The sequence below is a fragment of the Hyposmocoma kahamanoa genome, unplaced genomic scaffold, assembly GCF_003589595.1.
Source record: "Hyposmocoma kahamanoa isolate Upper Pololo Valley unplaced genomic scaffold, ASM358959v1 66, whole genome shotgun sequence".
Lineage (NCBI taxonomy): Eukaryota > Metazoa > Arthropoda > Insecta > Lepidoptera > Cosmopterigidae > Hyposmocoma > Hyposmocoma kahamanoa.
The window spans coordinates 1,526,043-1,545,295 of NW_020653854.1; the positions used below are offsets into that span (position 1 = coordinate 1,526,043).

The 19,253-nt window shown below is 36.4% G+C and overlaps 2 protein-coding genes across 2 annotated transcripts; both read right to left on the reverse strand.

Moving 5' to 3' along the window:
• Positions 1-309: 309 nt before the first annotated feature.
• Positions 310-6,076, reverse strand: LOC113231729 (NAD-dependent protein deacylase-like). Its single transcript, XM_026466217.1, has 4 exons — positions 5,737-6,076; positions 5,098-5,292; positions 3,927-4,086; positions 310-663 (listed from the first exon to the last, which is right to left on the reverse strand). The coding sequence occupies exons 1-4, from the start codon at positions 6,049-6,051 to the stop codon at positions 458-460; spliced, it is 876 nt and encodes a 291-aa protein (XP_026322002.1). The 5' UTR covers positions 6,052-6,076; the 3' UTR covers positions 310-457.
• A 427-nt stretch (positions 6,077-6,503) lies between these two features.
• LOC113231730 (NAD-dependent protein deacylase sirtuin-5, mitochondrial-like) lies at positions 6,504-13,535 on the reverse strand. The gene is made up of 4 exons (XM_026466218.1): positions 13,212-13,535; positions 12,431-12,625; positions 7,127-7,286; positions 6,504-6,731 (listed from the first exon to the last, which is right to left on the reverse strand). The coding sequence occupies exons 1-4, from the start codon at positions 13,521-13,523 to the stop codon at positions 6,529-6,531; spliced, it is 870 nt and encodes a 289-aa protein (XP_026322003.1). The 5' UTR covers positions 13,524-13,535; the 3' UTR covers positions 6,504-6,528.
• Between the last annotated feature and the right edge of the window lie 5,718 nt (positions 13,536-19,253).

Here is a 19,253-nt window from a genome sequence, read left to right on the forward strand (position 1 = left end):
TCCATGGTGATGTAGACAACCAATTTCTAAAATGACGCCACAATGTAAAAACAAGTGATAGTCAGATGAAACAAATTGTATTCTACAGCCAAAGAGTTCCATTTGTAAATATTGTAATTACTTTTTAAATATTGTTTATGTAAGTAGCCAGTTCCGGAAACTTTTAGTGCACCCTAGGTAGTAACAAAAAAATGGAAACAAGGAGTAACAAAAAATAACATTTTATTCACAAAGTTTCACTGGTTCCTAACATGTAATAAATTAATACATATTGTTTGTACATATTTACATATTATAACTTATTATTCATCCTCATTATCATTATTAAAAAATTATGTCTATCTTCTCCTTTTTCATGTGTCTTACTTTCTTTTAAATATATTTATTTTTCTCAAACATAATTTTTGTTATTTTATTTTTATTTTATAGTTTTGTCTTGCAGCTTAAGTAAATAACTTCAAACTGCTAAAGCCTGTGGTAAAGTAGTTCCACAAGGACCTTCAAAGTAATAATGGAAGTCTGGTGTAGCTGGTGTAGGTTCAATGTTAAATTCAGCCACTATGGCGCCTCTCTGTGCGGCTTGGGGTGCAAACATTGCGGCAGGATAGACCACTGATGATGTGCCAACCACGAGGCACACATCACACGTTGACATTGCTGACCCTGCAAATAATATTGAATTAACATGCTGTTCCAGTATTCTAGTAGGTATATAAGTAAATCTATCAGTTATAGTATGGACCGATAAATCAAGAGGACTGATACTCGCGATACAAGATGGCGTAGCCGAGTATTTAGTATTATTTGGTACACGTTTGGTACATGAGCCCGAAGACAAAAGTTATCTCTTCTTCGATAACAGTTCCAAGAAGAGATAATTTGTCTTCAGGTTCTGCTAAGCCTGCAGATGTCGCGACGAGCACCAAATACCTATTTTTGTTCAAAGCCATTCTAATTTTTAGTGATAACATACAAATCAACTAGATGGCGCTTATTGCACAGATTTTTATAGATATGCTGGCAATTCTTTTTAATTTTTTTAAGATTAAGTAGCGCTATCTACCCATATTATTAATAATAATGATAACGGCTTTATTGCCGATCCATTCCTCGAATGTTATAATTTGTATTATAAGTTAGTAATACCTAATTGATGCTGTAAAGTTAACAAGTTCCTTTAAGACAGAAAGATCAGTTATTTAGTAGGTAGAGGAAATTATATTTTGCTTTTAATAAATTAATAAAACATCAGAATCTCATCATTATTTCAACCTAATGACATCCGCTACTGGAGATTAGTTTGTGGGTCAGGAGGAGGAAGACCTGTTACTGGCAGTGACATTGGCCATTTTGCGTTTCTGGCATAAAGCGTCAAAACGTAATTCATTAATAAAAAATACAAAACATAACCATTCTTAAATTAATAGCAAAAATAATAGACCTAAATTGCCAATTAAAAATTAATATTAGGGGTTAAAGTATGAAATTGCCGTTTTATTGCAATAGGTTCTTTGAATTTTCATAGAATCTTCATGGTTTGAGGTTTTCGAATGAAACTTTTTTCAAATGGTTTCTGTGATTTTTTTTTTAAATTTGAAACATTTGAATATCGACTTTCAATTGTTTTTGTTATTCAATTTAGACAAGAAAGATGGATACTGCGAAAATTCGAGTGATTTTTGAATACGAGTTCCGACGCGGAACTAACGCGGCAGAAACAGCCCGCAATATCAATGCTGCGTTTGGAGAGGGGTCTACTAATGAACGCACCGTGCGATTTTGGTTTAAACGCTTTCGTGATGGAAATTTCGACTTAAAGAACGAGCCACGAGGAAGACCGCCCACACAGGTGAATAACGATGAATTAAGAGACATAGTGGAAGCCGATCCTAGTCAAACTACCCAGGAATTAGCGGCATGGTTTAACGTTACCTTACCCACAATATTGACTCGCTTGCGTCAAATCAATAAAATAAAAAAATACGAAAAATGGGTGCCTCGTGATTTGACTGATCTGCAGAAAGAAACGCGTGTTGAAACTTGTGTTGCCTTGTTGAACCGGTACAGAAATGAAGGAATATTGGATCGAATTGTAACATGTGATGAAAAGTGGATTCTTTATGATAACCGGAAAAGAAAAATGCAATGGCTGACCCCAGGTCAAATGCCACAACAGTGTCCTAAAGCAAAACTTACCAATAAAAAGGTAATGGTAACTGTTTGGTGGTCTCAGCATGGTGTTATTCACTATAGTTTTCTCCGATCTGGTCAAGCAATAACGGCAGATGTCTATTGTGCCGAACTCCGAACCATGTTGACAAAACTAGCAGTAAAACAGCCCCGACTCATGAATCGATCTTCACCATTATTGCTCCACGACAACGCGAGACCTCACACAGCACGAGAAACCATTTTGACCCTTCAGGAACTGCAGTTAGAAACCATTCGTCATCCTCCGTAATCACCAGACCTTGCTCCAACGGACTACCATTTTTTTCGTGATTTGGACAATTATCTACGTGACAAGAAGTTTTCTTCCCAGGAGGCGGTACAAAATGCTTTCACACAGTTTGTGCAGTCTAGATCGTCGGAGTTCTATCGCAAAGGCATTAATAACCTTCCCATTAGATGGCAGCAATGTATAGATAATAATGGCAACTATTTTGATTAAATAAATTTGTTAAAAATTTAAAAAATAAACAATTTAGATTTTCAGTACAAATCGGCAATTTCATACTTTAACCCCTATTACTTAAGATAAATAGTTTCAATTTTTTTTTGTTTTTAATTTCAATTCATTATAAGTCTGTTGTAGTGTCTGTACAACATTTATCTATAATTATAATAATATCTTTATTTATCTCCACAACACAATACAAGGAAACGTTACAATTACAGTAAATATACATTATTACGTAAGCTTAGAGTAATGTATTGTGGGAGACTGGAGCCCAAACTAAGCAGAGCTTGTAATATGGGTCTCCAGGCACCCAACCCCTAGGATAGTCATGTTAGTAGTAATGTCGAAATACAAAGTACTGAGGAGGAAGTAAAAAATAAGTATAACAAACTATGCGTGCGCGCGTGAGTAAGTGAGTGTGTCTGAGTGCGTGAGTGACTGTGTGCCCGAGTGTGTGAGTGCTTGTGTGTTTGTGAGTGTGGAAGTGTGAGGTTATTTGACGACTTTTAGTAGATTTTCAGTCTCATCGTAGTTAAGGAGCAAGAGATATCTGGTCAATTTTAGTTTGCATTCGTATTTGGAGAGTTCACAAAAAGGGGATATATTATTTATATAATAAATTAAATGATTGAATGAATATAAACATAATTACCTCCATATCATCAACTTCTCTTTCGACATAGGCCCTCTCCAGAGACTTCCAGTTCTCCCTGCCCTGTGCCTGTCGTCGCCAAAACGCAACAACATCTACCCATATTAGGAAGCGTTAATTTATAAATTAGTTTGTAACACACAATGCCATCTATTGACACGCATATTTGTCAAAGTTTAGAAAATGATCAATATTTGTTTAATGTTACCGGGAAAAAACGGACTTTTATATTTCATGTTAAAGTGGCATTATTTGATAACCGCCGCCATTTACATCATAATATAAACTACTTCCAAGGCTATCGATTAGCGCCATCTAAATATAAGACGGAATTTTGAGACTTGCGACCTGTAGTACACACACAGAGACACATATAGAGATTAATAGCAGTCCTCTTCAGTTGTTGGTCCATGGTTATAGGGACTTCATCAATATTTCGGTAACTGGTAAGCACTCAGCAGTATATAAAGAAGTGCCCAGTTTGATTCCCAGTAGGGTGTTTTGGGTAGTACCCCAGAGTTAATTTTACTAAACATATGAGAGTCAATAAATATGGTGACTCCCTTATAAGTAACCATAAGTATTTAAACATACCAGCTTTTTCCAAGACAGCTGGTTCTAAACCTTCTCCAAACCAGACTATGTGTGGCCTTAGCAGACCCCCGCAGGTTGTTTTCTTGCAGTGTGGTAATGAATTTACAGGAATATCTGACCCTATAAAAGTAGAATCTGGGTCTCCCCTATCAGATAAGGCCTGAAAATTAAACAAAATGCCTGATATAAATCAAAATATAGAATGTTTCTGTAAGGTGCAGGTACCAAGCATGCTCGTGATGCCTCCAAAGTAAAACAAGTAAGCGAGCTATTACTTGTTTATTTTTTTATTCAAATACAAGTGCACATTCGACCTCTATTCCACGTGATGGAAAGTGATGATGAGGTTGATGATGGAGCATGCACACCTAAATTATGCCTTTTCACTCTCGCCTGGAAAAGGTCCAAGTCATAACGTTCAGGGAACAAGTCTGCAGGCAGGGGATTCCACTCCATAGCCGTTCGCCATATAAATGTGGAAGTGTAACTCTTTGTGTGAATGTTTGGAATATCCACCACATAGGGGTGGAAGCCAAGCTTTCGCCTAGTCCCCCGGTGATGGAAATGAGAAGGCGGAATTAAATCGTGTAATTCCATCGCACACTCTCCGTGATATATCCTGTAAAATACTGATAAGCAGACAACTTTACGGAGGTGTTCAAGGCTCTGCAGCTTCGCCTCTACTAATTCCGAGTCACCTATAAGCCTCTTGGCACACTTGTCAATTGAATCCAAGGTGGCCAGTTGGTACGTAGCAAAGCCATACTAAAGTTGGTAGCAGTACTCCATACACGAACATACCACATACTTCCCAACATAATTTATAATTAATTACAACATTTCGCCGGCTTGTCAGAACAACATGTTATCTATATATGTCGATGCTTTAGAAATAAAACATTGTTCTGGCAAGTGGGCGAATTTGTACCAGAATTTCCAATCATTGGCGAAAATATAAATGTAATATCCTGTTTTGATTGCCTGCCTACTAGAGGGTATTGATGGCACGATGTGTAATATGTCTCACTAACAAAACAACCATTCAATGGTAACTGGCCACTATAAGTTGATGCCATAAATGATGGAACACTATATATTTGAATTACCTATGCTGGCGAAAAGACAAAGAATTTACCTGGGATAAGTCTGCCTACAAATATATGTGACTTACCTCACAAATAGGACTGTCTGTGTTCACCAATACCTCTTTGCACTTAGTACATCTAGTCTTGTACAAGTTACCATGGAGTTCAATCAGATTCTTAGAACCAGCTCTTCCGTGAAGGTTGTCGACATTCTGAGTTATTACTGTTATTTTCTTTTCTGTACTACATTTTGCTTCAAACTCTGCAATGGCTATGTGACCCTGATAACAAATGATGTTTTCAACATTACAACATTAACATTCAATAATGCATAATATATACAGCTTAAGTATGTGCATTCAAAATTGAACTCTATTTCAGAACAGTAGTCATTGACATTTTAAGTTTCAGTGTAAAAAATCACAGAATAAAGATATATTCAAAATCCATACTAGATGTAGCAGCGTTTCCAAACCTGCGATATTTAGACCCCTAGGGGTACAAGAGTGAGTCCTGGGGATTTGCAATTTTATTTGAGAGCTGCAGGTTAAAAAAAATTTGATTGCAAAAAATTGGTTTCAGAATTGATTTTTATAAAAGTATCGCGACATTTTAGAAGGTTCAGAATGGCAGGTTTTAGGGCAAAATATACATGTAAAATATAACGCCTAAATTACTTAAACGAAGTATAAGGTACGTAAAAATTAAGCAAACAAAAAAAATACCGCATTAGGTTGCGCTTTAGCTGCTACTTCTCTTCTATAGTGATAAAACTCCCAAACCAAACTTGGGCTGCTTTTAAAAGCACCTGGTGTCGCCAAGGATTGCGAATTATACTTCCTCCAGAAACCACCTGCTCCTCTAAACGTTGGGATTCCAGATTCTGCACTAATACCGGCTCCCGATAAAATTACGACTTCTTTCGCAGATTTCAATGCTTCACGAAACTTTGCCATATCACTAGACTGTCTTACCGCCATAGTTGATTTTATACTACGAACTGCGATACTACTGTATGTTCTTAGTAAACTAATGCACATATTAAACAAGCGGACAAAGGTGAATCTGTTTAATTACTTAATGCAAAAACAGTGATTATATTACGGACTAAAATGAAAACAAAGTTAGATAGCGTTCTTACACTATTTAATAATAATCTGGATACCACATCCACAGATAAAGCGACAATTTTGGAAAATAAATATATATTTTTTGAAAAACCATTTAATGCCACCACCACTGGCATTGAATGATTTCTAAAAAAATGTGAGACATTTATGATATGTTACTTTTCTGAAAAAGGTTAACTTTTAATTTCAAAAATATTATCTCAACTGAAAGTTGATGACGAAATAGTATTTGATCGCTTCTGCTAAGACATTATCGCAATGTGTAGCCATTAATAATAAAAACTTGACGTGTTTTACGTGTTGCCATTTATCTACTTATCTCATTAGCGGATTTAAATCTGTTTATGTGCAATAAAACATTTGACGAAATGGTGTCTTATATTGGCATCAAGCCAAAGCTATTGGTAAAGTTTTCCCAGATGGTCCTTCGAAATAATATGAGAAATCCGGCGTGGCGGGTGTTTTTGCAATGTTGAATTCTGCCACAACAGCTCCCCTGAGAGAGGCCATTGGCGCAAAAAGAGATGCTGGGGTGACAAGCGACGACGTGCCCACTACTAAGACTACGTCGCAAGTTGTCATTGCTGCATCTGCAAAAAAAGGTAATATTAAAAGAAAAATTTATACGATTAGTTGATACCAATACGAACGAATGGATCTTTAAACAATACCGTATGCGTATAAATTAATAATTATATAAAAAAGAATTACATTATCATAATTATTGTAAGTATAATAGAAGCACTGCTATGTTCGATGTCTTATTTAAAGAAAACGCGTTGAATGTAGTTTAAATAAGCTCGAGGCTTTACGTGGCTTTATCAGAAATGTAATAGATCTATACACCCATTTCATGAGTAAATTTTAATTATTTTATGACAGACTGACCGTAAGGCGTTGTAGTGGTGAAGTCAATGAGAAATCTATTGAATGCATATACATGTTTTTCTATTGTCAGTACTTAAACAACTACGTTAATAAATACCAGCCCTCTCCATGACAGAGAGTTCTAACATTTCTCCAAACCAAACTATAAACGGACGGAGTAATCCACCACAATCTGGTTTCTTGCAGTGGGGTAGGTCTTTTATTGGTATGTCGGAACCTTTGAAATCTTGGTCAGGAGCTCCTCTATCTCTAAGTGCCTATAAAATATAAAGTAAACTTAATTTTCTCGAACAAACATATACGAGAGTAGTCATTCAATAGGGTGTCTACTTCTCTTCTCCGTCAGACCAACGTCGAATACTCGACCAAATTTAGATGCTTGATGCGAATGCTTCTTATATGACATCGTCTTTGATTTTGTAGGGTACCTACCTATTACCTATAATTGACAATAATTGTTTCGGACGACGGACGGAAAAAGAGAGTAAACACTCAGATTCCACAAAGAGGTGAGTACAGACTTAAGTAGCCCCAAAAATTCGCAAACTGAAGTGGAAAAGGACAGGCAGACCAAACCACAGACAATAAATATAGCAGAAGTGGTTAGTTAGCGTGCGTCTAACGCGTGCCAAGTGGTCTCGAGAAACCTCTCTGAGCTCAATCCGCCATTTTCGCTTTGTATGGTACGGTTGTGTCATTCTTTCTTGCAAATTCTCTAAAACCCTAGAAAAATGCCTTATTGTGCTGTTTTGGAGTCCAAAAAGTTTTCGAGTGGCAACTATAGGATGGACGACGTAGTATGTATTTAAAATTGCATGCCAAGGTTGTACAATGATTACGGAGGATGATAGGCCTCTATACTTTATTCCTTAGTTTTATGGTCTATGCTCTTATTTTTAGTTAGTTGTTATAATAGTATAGTTAGTTTATATTTATAACCCAGAAAGAAAAATCCACCCGCCTCAAGTTGTTAGTGAGATTGGCTAGAAATGAATTCATTAAGCGATAATTGGGATTATTTTCGTGTAGGCTACACTGCCACACCACACATGTCGTTGATCTCGTGCGCCAGAATAAGATACTTCCTTTTTCCCTTTTTTTATTAATATTAATATAGTGTAGGATGGTCACACTTTGGTGAATCAATGAAGTACACTGCGACCCATTGAGATGCTCATGCGGCATATATTTACATAGGGCGCACTATAAGTTTCTGGAACTGGCCACTTACATAAACAATATTTAAAAAGTAATTACTACATTTGAAAATGGAACTCTTTGGCTGTAGAATACAGTTTGTTTCATCTGACTGTCACTTGTTTTTACATTGTTGCGTCATTTTAGAAATTGGTTGTCTATATCATCATGGATTTATATCGTAAAAATTTTCGTAGTATGATTTTCTACGACTGAAAGTGTAATTTAACAGATCAGCGGAGCTTCGCTCGGCTTCAAACTGCTGTTGGCGATGAAGCACCATGAAAGACGACTATTTATAGCTGATTTGCAGAATTCAAACGCGGTCGTGTGAATCTCAGTGACAAATTTCGTGACCGTCGCCCGTCCACTGCTGTGAACAACAAAAGCATCAATGCTGTGCGCCGTATGATCAAAACAGACAGGCATGTGATATACCATGGGATTAGGGGCAACATTAGGCATAGGCATGAGTCAAATACAATCAATACGACACAAACATTTAGGTGTGAAAAAGCTGTGCTCTCGGTGGATACTGAGGCTCATAAAACGGATCGTGTCACTTGCTGCAATGCCATGCTTACCAGATTCAACGAAGGGGCGTCAAATTTGGTGTGGGACATAGTATTAGGTGACGAACATGGATTTATAGTTACGATCCCAAAACAAAGCAGCAATCGACCGTTTGGGTCTTTCGAGATGAGCCGAAACCAACCAAAGTGGCGCGCGTATAAAGTGCCTCTAAGCGGATGATTGGTTCTTTTTTTAATAAAACTGGACACGTGGCTACTGTTGCTTTGGAGAATCGTACCGTGAATAGTGATTGGTACACGACCATTTGTTTGCCGGAAGTTATTGACAAACTCCTTAAAAATAACCGTAAGCACCGTATCATCTTGTACCACGATAATGCCAGTTGTCACACGACCAGACAGACAAATTAATTTTTGAAGGTGAACAACGTTGACCATATGAGCAATCTCGCGTGCAATCCCGACCTGGTACCTTGTGACTTTTATTTATTTCCAAAAATTAAGAACCAGTTACGCGGTCTACGATTTTCATCTGAGACTGTCGAAGAGTATGAAAAATATGTTTCAGAGATTGTCACGGAGAATTGGCATAAATGTTTTCAAAATTGGTTCATTGGTAACATATTGGTAAGAAAAAGTGCATTAACGCCAACGGAGAATATTTTGAGAAACAATAAATTCATTTCTGACCATTTATAGTATTTTTTTCTTATTCATTCCGGAAATTTATAGTGCGCCTCTCCTATTATACTTACCGATGCCCGAATAAATACGTACTACGTGCACATTTGTTAAATATTTTTTTATACACTTAACGTTAATTAAATGGAAATTTAAAACGTTTCAAATTTAAAATTCAAAACGAAACGTTGGTTTGTTAAAAAAACGAATACAATAATACATTTAATCAAAAAGTGGCTGACTTGTAAGCTAACGTGGAAAAAGATTATCTCTGAAACAGCCGAAACGGTGAAACTTTATTCTCATAAGAATGATAAAATTCACATAAATGAGCACGTCGACTAGCTAGAGTACATAATACACTGCATACGCGAGAGTGCTGCATTGTTTATTTACAAAAAACTAAATAAATTAGGCTAATATTAAGAAAAAAACTTTTTTCATAGGATTGGGGTATAATATGTAGGTATTACATATTACATACTATTACCTCAATGTTTGATAGTGCTGTTTTTGTTATGTTGATATGGGTAAATTTGAAACATTGAAACATTATAACAGCTTCCAACCCGTGCGTCGTTAAACACAGATCAGCGGTGACTAGAAGTGACAAACTTTCGAGTAGGTAGAGATTTATAGTACGAAATACTGTACATGTTGTTACATTTCATTATTTTGGATTGGATTTTAAACAACTTTTTGCTTGTAGGTAGTTGGTTGTCAATTTTTGCTCTTCCATAAGCAATATTCATTTTGCTAATAGTTTGTCCTAGTCACGTAGACGTAATACAAGTTTATTTGTATTTCTTAGACGCATCTTTTTAACCGACTTCAATTCGACTGTATGTTCTTTTTTTTGTATATATGTTACGCGACAACTCCGGTATTTGTGAACCGATTTTCATGATTTTTTTTTGTTGGAAAGGGGGTACTTCCATAGTGGTCCCATTTCATTTTGAAGAAAATCATCCACCTCGAAGGGTGGCTGTTCACGCATGAAGATTCGTTTTTATAAATAGCGCCTAAACTTTAATTTAGGTTTAATGGTTGATTTTGCTATTTCTCCAATTCAAGGCGTTTTTCTCTCAATATACTTTGAGTAGTGAGAATTGATTTTTATTATCTCCAGTGTCAAGTCCTGTATAGTGGCGAACTAGGTGATATTTCAATAAAACCTAATTCCGTAATTCCATTCCAAAAAAAAAACGTAATTCCACGTACTTTTGAGGTCGGTTTTTTTAGTACTCTGTACTGAGATTATATTTTATTTAAAATTAATATTTGTAAGGAGCTAAACCAAAGACATTTATTTATGTGTATCTTCAGATTTTATTTTTCGTGTTAGCACACATGGGTATAAATAGTGACAACACTCAATAAATTAGTTTCTTTATATATATAATTTCAAAGCTGGTGTTAGACACTCATAATTAAACAATATTTGAATAAGCTCATTTTGCAATATTTGTAATAGATTAACATTAGTTTCAGCTGCTGAGCCCTAGATTCCGACCAAATAACGTCACGTGGGTTTCATTAATTAGTCTTTATAGAGTACCTACCGTACATTACGTGGTAAGCAACAAACTACGCCGCGGAAAGCGCCATTCAGTGACGTTGTTATAGATTTAATTACCACGATGTGCGGCTTCCAGGTTAAGCGATTATTAAGAATATTTTTAAGTGGTACAAACTTTGATTTTTTTTTAAAATAAAGTCAAGTGACGGGACGAACAAGCATTGTACCTGATGGTAGGCTACACGCTTGTCCGTAACAGTTGCAGTGCCACTCAGAGCTTTAAATCGCAAAGATTTGAAGGGCACTGCCACTGCGCCCGTCACTCTACATAAGTTGACGAGTCCCATGTGCCTGTAATTTCGCCAGCACTCTTACCCTTTAAAACTGGAGCACAGTAATGCTGATATTACTGCTTGGCGGCAGAAATAGGTAAGGTGGCAGTACTTCCTTAGACGAACTCTTTCACAAGGAGTTTTACTGCTGCTAAAATTGATATTATATAATGTTTTTAGTTGACAATAATACCCTAATACTTATTGCGTTTTGGCAATATTAAGACGTAACGTTGAGATCGTTCGGAGCATACTGTGCGATGGAAACCATATTCAGACCAAAGTAAAATAGGCTAGTATGGTTGATATCGGCGAGATATTTCAATGCGAGCCTACATTTTAGGAGGTGCGGTGTGGGAAGCGTTGGGTCACGGATAAATTTCCATTTTGAAAAAATCATATTTTTCCCCACATTTGACGTACTGAGGGAAAACGATTGAGCCACTAAAAAGATTTTTTTAGCTATGGTTCTCTCTTTTTTCTTTTGTTCAAGAAGCTTGAAGCTTCTTGCTGTTGTCCAATCATTTAAATTTCGGTTTATCTCTAACTTGCTTTTAGCTACACAATTTTATATTTTAATTTATGCTAAATAAAAAATCAAAAGATATTTCTAAACGAAGAACATAACATGAGCCTTCGAATCATAATTTAAAATTTTTTCAACTTTTTAATAATCTTTAAAATTTTCAGAAATATTTATAAAAAAAAATATACCACTATTTCAAATTTTTCGGAAAATTAACCAACTGGTATACGCGCAGATGACGCACGTTTAGGGAGCCACTGAATTTGTTAACGTATGTAAAGGTTCTTTCGCTCGTGAATTGATCTACCCAGTAGAGTCGGTTATTTTTACGTTTCAGTTTACGCTGAAAATAAGATACTTACACTATGTTACTACTTACGCAGTGTTGTCTCAACCGACGCCATTGTACTACTACTGCAGAGGAGTTTCTTATCAAAATGAGCGATACGAATTTGTGAACATGTGCAAAGGTTTCCCCGTTGCGACTGCATCGGGCTTGAATCGCGTTTGAATCGCGTATACGCGCGTCATCTGCGCGTATTCGGTACGTATAAAGTAATAACCATGTGAATAGGCACTTAGGAGGAAGCCTTCGGATTCAAAACCTATTCACCTCGCAAATTGGACTGTCAATATTAATAGCGACATCTCCACATTTAGTGCATTTGGTCTTAAACAGATTCCCATGAAGCTCGACTATGTTCTTAGTACCGGCTCTTGTGTGGAGGGCGTCCACGTTCTGTGTGATCACTGTTACTACTTTAGACTTTGCGTGCCTTGCTTCGAAATGTGCTATGGCTTTGTGACCCTGGAAAACATCTGAGGTATTTATTTTAAAGCATATTTTCAGGAGCCGGATAGGATTCCGAAATGTTTCGCAATTGCTTTAAATTTTTTGATAATAAATACATACATTACAAAATACATTACTTTGAAATTTACCATGAGCTTTACGGTGAAGAAAAATATCGTTTTGAAACCTGCACGTATACTTATAAGTTTGGCTATAATATCGACGGTATGGCCGATGATATTTATGGCCCTAAAATATATAACCAGTAGTTTTCATGGCTCTGTCGTACGTATATTACTTTGTAAATTAAGCGTGAAACACACCGACAGCGGGTGTGTGTCGGATGGGGAGCACGCGGCTGTAATTCCGTGTATTTATTTCGACGACATCAAACCACGAGCGGGCGCGGAACGGCGCAGGTCGGGTCCCGTGCAAATATACGGAACTACACCCGCCGTGCTCCAGACCCGACACGCACCCGACCCGCACCTGCTATCAGTGTGTTTCAGGCTTTATTGCATACAGATGCAATTATTTTTTAACATGACTAGGTTTTAGCTTAATTATGGTTGCTAGTATGAATTATTATACAAAAGTCTACCGGATTAGGTTTGGCCTTTCTTGCTAACTCTCTTCTATAGTGATAAAACTCCCAAACCAGACTCGGATCGTCTCTGAACGCCCTCGGTGAAGCTAGTAAAGTTGGCGGCCATTTTCTCCAGTAACCCTCTGGTCCACGGAAGGTGGGTATGCCAGATTCGGCACTAATACCTGCACCTGATAAAATCGCAACTCCTTTGGCAGCTTTCAAACTTTCACGAAATTTTGCCATGTTACTGGTATCTCTAGTAGATAACCATCTTTGGCCTTTCGATATCGAGTTGTTACGGAGTAATGAAGCTAATCTGAACATTTCTAAACAAACGGGTGCTTCTCGTAAAACACTTTTAAGCTGAGTTCGTGTTGTTTTTGGTTAAAACTTGTTGATCTAAGATCATACATTGTAAGCTCGTGTACGATGTTAAATATAACAAATAATTAAGTAACTAGGTAAGAACGTATATACGTAAACTTCACGTAAATAAACCAGGCTGAATTACAATTTAGTTGTAGCATTTAATAGTCTGTGGTTGTTTTCAAAGTATTTTTTTTAATTTTCACCCATTTAGTTGAGGCTAAGGTTTCACCATACAGCCTCTTCATAAAAATTCTATCCAACTTTGTATTAATGGAAAAGGCGACAAGCGCCTGTTCTGTAGTTTAATTTTTTGGGTTTATTTCAAACATCATGAAGGGTGGGTATGAAGGAAGGGGATGTATAAGGGTAGATGTAATTGTATGACAGGATAAGCTTCTATGTTTTTCAATCTATACGTTTGTTTTTTTTTTCTTATTTTTCGTGGCTTTTCGCGGTTAGCGTTTCAGCCACTTACAGGTTGTTTTACGAGGTAAAAACTCATGGTAATCCTCTAAGTTCATGGACTATGTTATGTATAGTTTATGTTACTTATTAAGGATCTGTTTGTGACATTAACTTGTCTTGTACAAAAGTGTGTATGTTTGTTGTTTTTCTTCTAACTTTAATTTGCAATTTCTTTGTTTTATAATACCAGGTGACGGGACGAACAAGTCGTGGGCTTCATGCGACATGATAGATAGATAGATATGATAGATAAAACGTTTATCGTCTTGCATCACACACACAACATTATAATAGAGTAAATTGATTAAAAGAGACACACAGAAATCAAAATTAAAACGAAAAAAAGCATAAAAACATAATACTAACCTAATTATCAACAGCTTGTGTGTGCTAAAGCAAGCCAAATAGGTCGTGGCTCAGTGCAAAATTTGCTCAAGAGCAAGGCACTGATTTTCAGCCATCACCTTCGAGGGTAGCGCGTTGCGGTGCATCAAAAACAAAAACATTGTGAGGTGAATGTAGCGTGCTTATGTTAGTATCACGTGAGAATTATGTACATTATAAAATATAAAAAAAAAATTAGTAACTGTAAAAAATTAAAAAATTAAAATTTAAAATAATTGTAATACAAATTCATAATTGGTATAATTAAAATAAAATAATAATCAGTACTTAATATCGATGAAAGCCATTGTAACATAAAATGATAATAAATGTCCATGAAGCAAGGGGACTTTATTCCAGAAGCCTCCGCTATGTAAAGCGTTTAGGAATACCCAGTTTTTGCCTATCAAAAATAAATTCCCTCAAATGTTTTTTAAACGTAAACTTAGTTTTAAGGAGTCTTAGAGGGGGTGGAATATAATTCCAACACTTCGTTGCTTGATAGCGGAAGCATATGCATAAACATGCTTGTTCATAACATTTGCAGTGTCATTCAGAGCTTTAAAGATCGGAGGGTCACTGCCACTGCGTCCGTCTCCCTGGGACATAACTTGACAAGCCCCATGCACTTGTAATTTCATCAGCACCCCTACCCTTCGAAACCGGAACGCAGTAATGCTCGCATTAGTGCTTGGCGGCAGAAGTATGTAAGGTGGCAGTACTTTCCTGGACGAACTCTCTCTACTGCTCTTAAAACAGTTTGTGCTAAAGGACTTATATTCATAATATACCTATAATGCTCTTTGTCATTACGTTTATGTATGTTGTTAGGTTGAACACTATACAGCCAAGTCTTAATTAATTTTTAATTTTTATAGTTTTGAGTAGTCAGGTAAATCTTCGGTCCAATAAATTGTCTAAAAAGTATTGACAAATATAATAAACGCTTTTGTATTGATTGTTTTGTTTGCCATTTCGCCGTGTACATACATACATTTTGTGTCCCTGAGAAACGGAGAAATTTATTCATGGAAATCGAAAGGAAGAAAGGGTAGATTTAAGGTGAAGTAAAATATATACGTGCGTTTACTATACACGGTGCAGTTTTGTGAAGCGGATTGTATTATACGGGGGGGGCTGTGATCAACTGTACGGAGGAAAAGAACATATTTGTCTATTTAATTTATTCTTATTTATTCTTTTTATAGGCCTTTCAGTTGTTTTCAAAATCTGGCACTAAAAAGAAAACATAATTTTTGATGTCCTTTCTTCTTTCTTTTGTCTTTGGGATGAATAGATCATAGACAAATTTATGAATTTTTAACATAAATTCGCACTTTGGTCTGATCTTAGATAATATCCATACCAAACGAAATAAATTTCCATGTCCAAAACGAAATAAAATAATAAACGAAATAAAATATTATTATCTAAATCCCTACACCGGAACGGAAACATACGCCCGGTGTCTTGGTGGGGTTTATGGGAATATTCTTCTCGAAGCCTCCATTGCCGAATTTTGGCCAATTCTGTGCAAGCCCCCTGGGATTTACACTGAAGCTTTCTTACGGCAAAAATTATCAAAATTCCAAATGATAAATATCAGCGTGCTGTAGACTGTATTGTAAGAACGTCTATAGTGTTTTTCATGTATTTCTAATGTAAATATTGTAAGAACTAGAGAAATGCGTAGATTTTAATAAAGCTGTGAAGCAATGAGCAATCAATTTGATACATTTCTCTGTGTGCATTAGTTTGTTATAATTTAATTTTCTAATCAGTGGAAATTTCGGGAATAAATATTAATTTCCGTTCCACCAAGGGAACAGTCAGGAAGCCCTCGGTTGTAATTCGAATACACTTGTTTCTATTCACTCTATTTTACTATACTTACTTCGACGAATACTTAGTATTGACTTCTATAATTCAGGAGTTCCGCCTAGCGCAGACGTTGAATGCTTAACGTACGATTACAACGGACAAATATAACACAATACGATGCAGTTACTCTAGATTGAACAACAAGAGCTCGAGCTGTAACTACTGAGCAAAGAATGGATCTAACTTTTAGCTCATTGAAAGCACGCGGTGCTGCAATATAATGGACTACACACACCTGTATGCTTGTGAACGAACCATTGACGTCATCGCTGCGCACATGCGCGAGGCACTGCGTCGCGGCGACAGGAGTACAGGAGTCACAGCATTTCGCGGCACGCTCTTTCAGCGGGCACTCGTGTCTTTCACAACATTGGCAAACGCGGGAATACCGGTAAGTGACGACAACAACGTAATTTAATATAGAACTCGTTTGGGAATTATGGACTTCTTTTGATGACAAACGCCCAGGAACTTTGGCTAGTTTCCTTTGCGGTTTTTTTAAATTGTTTTCCTTTACTTACTACCGGCGTTGATTAAAAACTCCGCATTCAGACGGGAATTTGCTACTTTTTCTTTTTAACCTACAGGCTTTATTTGAAAATATATGAAATATTTTACTTTTGTGTCTATTACGTCCTTTCAATAGGTACTATTAAAGTTATTTTTGACGTCATAATTATAGATCCTACATACCAAGGCTAAAGTATTTAAACAAAGTTACCCCTTGTTTACGCGAGTTGTTTACTACGAATCGCATCATTTATTAGAGAAAGTACATTACGGCAAAGCCACGAAATCAAATGTACACACTGGCTGTTTTGGTTTTTTAAATCTTTAGTATATTAAAAAAAGTTTGAGCGATCTATGGTCTCTGCTTTTACAAGAAACTTTTTTCCTGTTTACATATGCATAACATAAGACCCAATGCAAAAACTAGGGGATTTCTATTTATCTGATTTAATCGGGTAGAACCATCCCGATTAAACCAGTTATATATTTTTTTATAACATCAAGTGACGGGGCGAACAAGTCGTGCGCCTGATTGTAAGCTACACGCCTGTTCATAACTGTTGCAGTGCAACTCAGAGTTCTAAATCGCATTGATATGACGGGCACTGTTGCTGCGTCTCTCACCCTGAGACATAAGTTGACAAGTCCATGTGCCTGTAATTTCACCAGGACCCTTAAAACCGGAACGCAGTTATGCTCACATTACTGGTTGGCGGTAGAAATAGGTAAGGTGGCAGTCCTTCCCTGGACGAACTCTTTCACAAGGAGCTCTACCGCCACTAAAATGTTCATGTACATTATTTTTAGCTGTTAAAAAACCCGTTTTTTTCCCAGTTATCTTACAAATTTTCTTACAAAACTATTTTTTCGGATTTTTTATTTATCAACCTAACCAATGTTTCTGGCCCTTTACAGGTCCCATAGACACGGTTGACTGAGATAGTAAAGTCGTCAATCAGTTACGTCTAACATTAATGTAAACGACCCTATTTTTCACAATAGTTACGAAGTTATTAATTATTTCTCTTTTAGAATTGGAATGTCCAAATTTGAACATTCCAATTTACGCTACGTATGTTTTGCAAATTATTTTATTATATTTTAACAACATGAATAACTTAAAACGTATTAATGAATATGTTGTCTTTTTTAATTTTGAATTTGATTATTGTTAATGCTAAGTGCCCAACAAACTATGGAAACATTAAAATTACCCTCTGAAATTCACAAATCTTAAAATGGTCACGAGCCACATCCACCCTCGACGATAGGCATAAAACTATTCGTATAAATACTTCAGGAAGGAAACCGTAAAGTTCGAAGTCGACAGGCCTTCTGTAATACGTTTTGCAAGATGTTACCATAATCTGATTTGCTATGGTTTCTTATCGGTCATTCTTGTGAATTATTTATAAACCGGTTTACTGGTCCTTTTTACGGTATTAGGATCGATGTCAACAGGGACTATGTATATATACGCTATAATAAAAAGATTCCCGTTGATATTCAAATATTGCTATTTACGAGGTTGAAAAGTATCAGTCAACCGTGACCATGGGACCTGTAAAGGGCCCGAAACGTCGGTTTGTTTGAAAAAACAAATATACGCGATTTAAATCCGGAAAAATAGTTTCATTCCTATTTGAAAAGTATCGTTAAGTAAAAATTTGAAACTAAGGATTATCAGCTCCTGCGTACAAAATGGTAACGCGTTTATAAAATACATATTGTAAATATAAAAAATGTTTTCACCAGGTTATTTGAAATTAAGAAATATGGGCCAGAAATAAAGAATAATAATTATTATTATTAGGTTTTCGCGATTGGTAGGTGTGCATTTTTACAGGCCCAAAACATTACTTTGCTTGAAAATATACTAAATCGCGTCCTCCTTAGTGCGTCTGGATAGACATCTTTTGGGCTCCATCGTAGATCCTATCTTCGCTCCAAGGCTTGGTAGTGGTCAAGAGCAAGTCCATTTAATTTGAAAATAAAAATAAAGCTACATCTGCAAAATTAAACAAAGATCGAACACTTAGAATAAATTCACTTCGATTTGGCTGAATTCGAACCAACGTCGACAACAGACGCTCTGCCAACTAAGCCACGGAACGAACCAACGGACCTCACGAATTTTTCAAGTGCTTGTTGCAGATCTTTGTTTTTCTTTGGTTTTTGGCGACTTTTTGCCGTAGCGCCATCTGTGAGAAATCTATGAAAGTTTTTCTTCACTCAGCGAGGTACCTTTACAGTTGCCAGACACGAATACAGCCGCTCAATGTACAGATATAAAATTTCATATGTACATAATTTGTTTCGTATAGTTAGTAATTAATAGAATCGGGCGTTACTTTGCGGAAGTTCATGTCAATAAAAATGGAAGTGAATTAAGACTAGGCTTCCAAAATTTCATATTTTTTGAACGCCTATCTTGAGTCGTGCCTA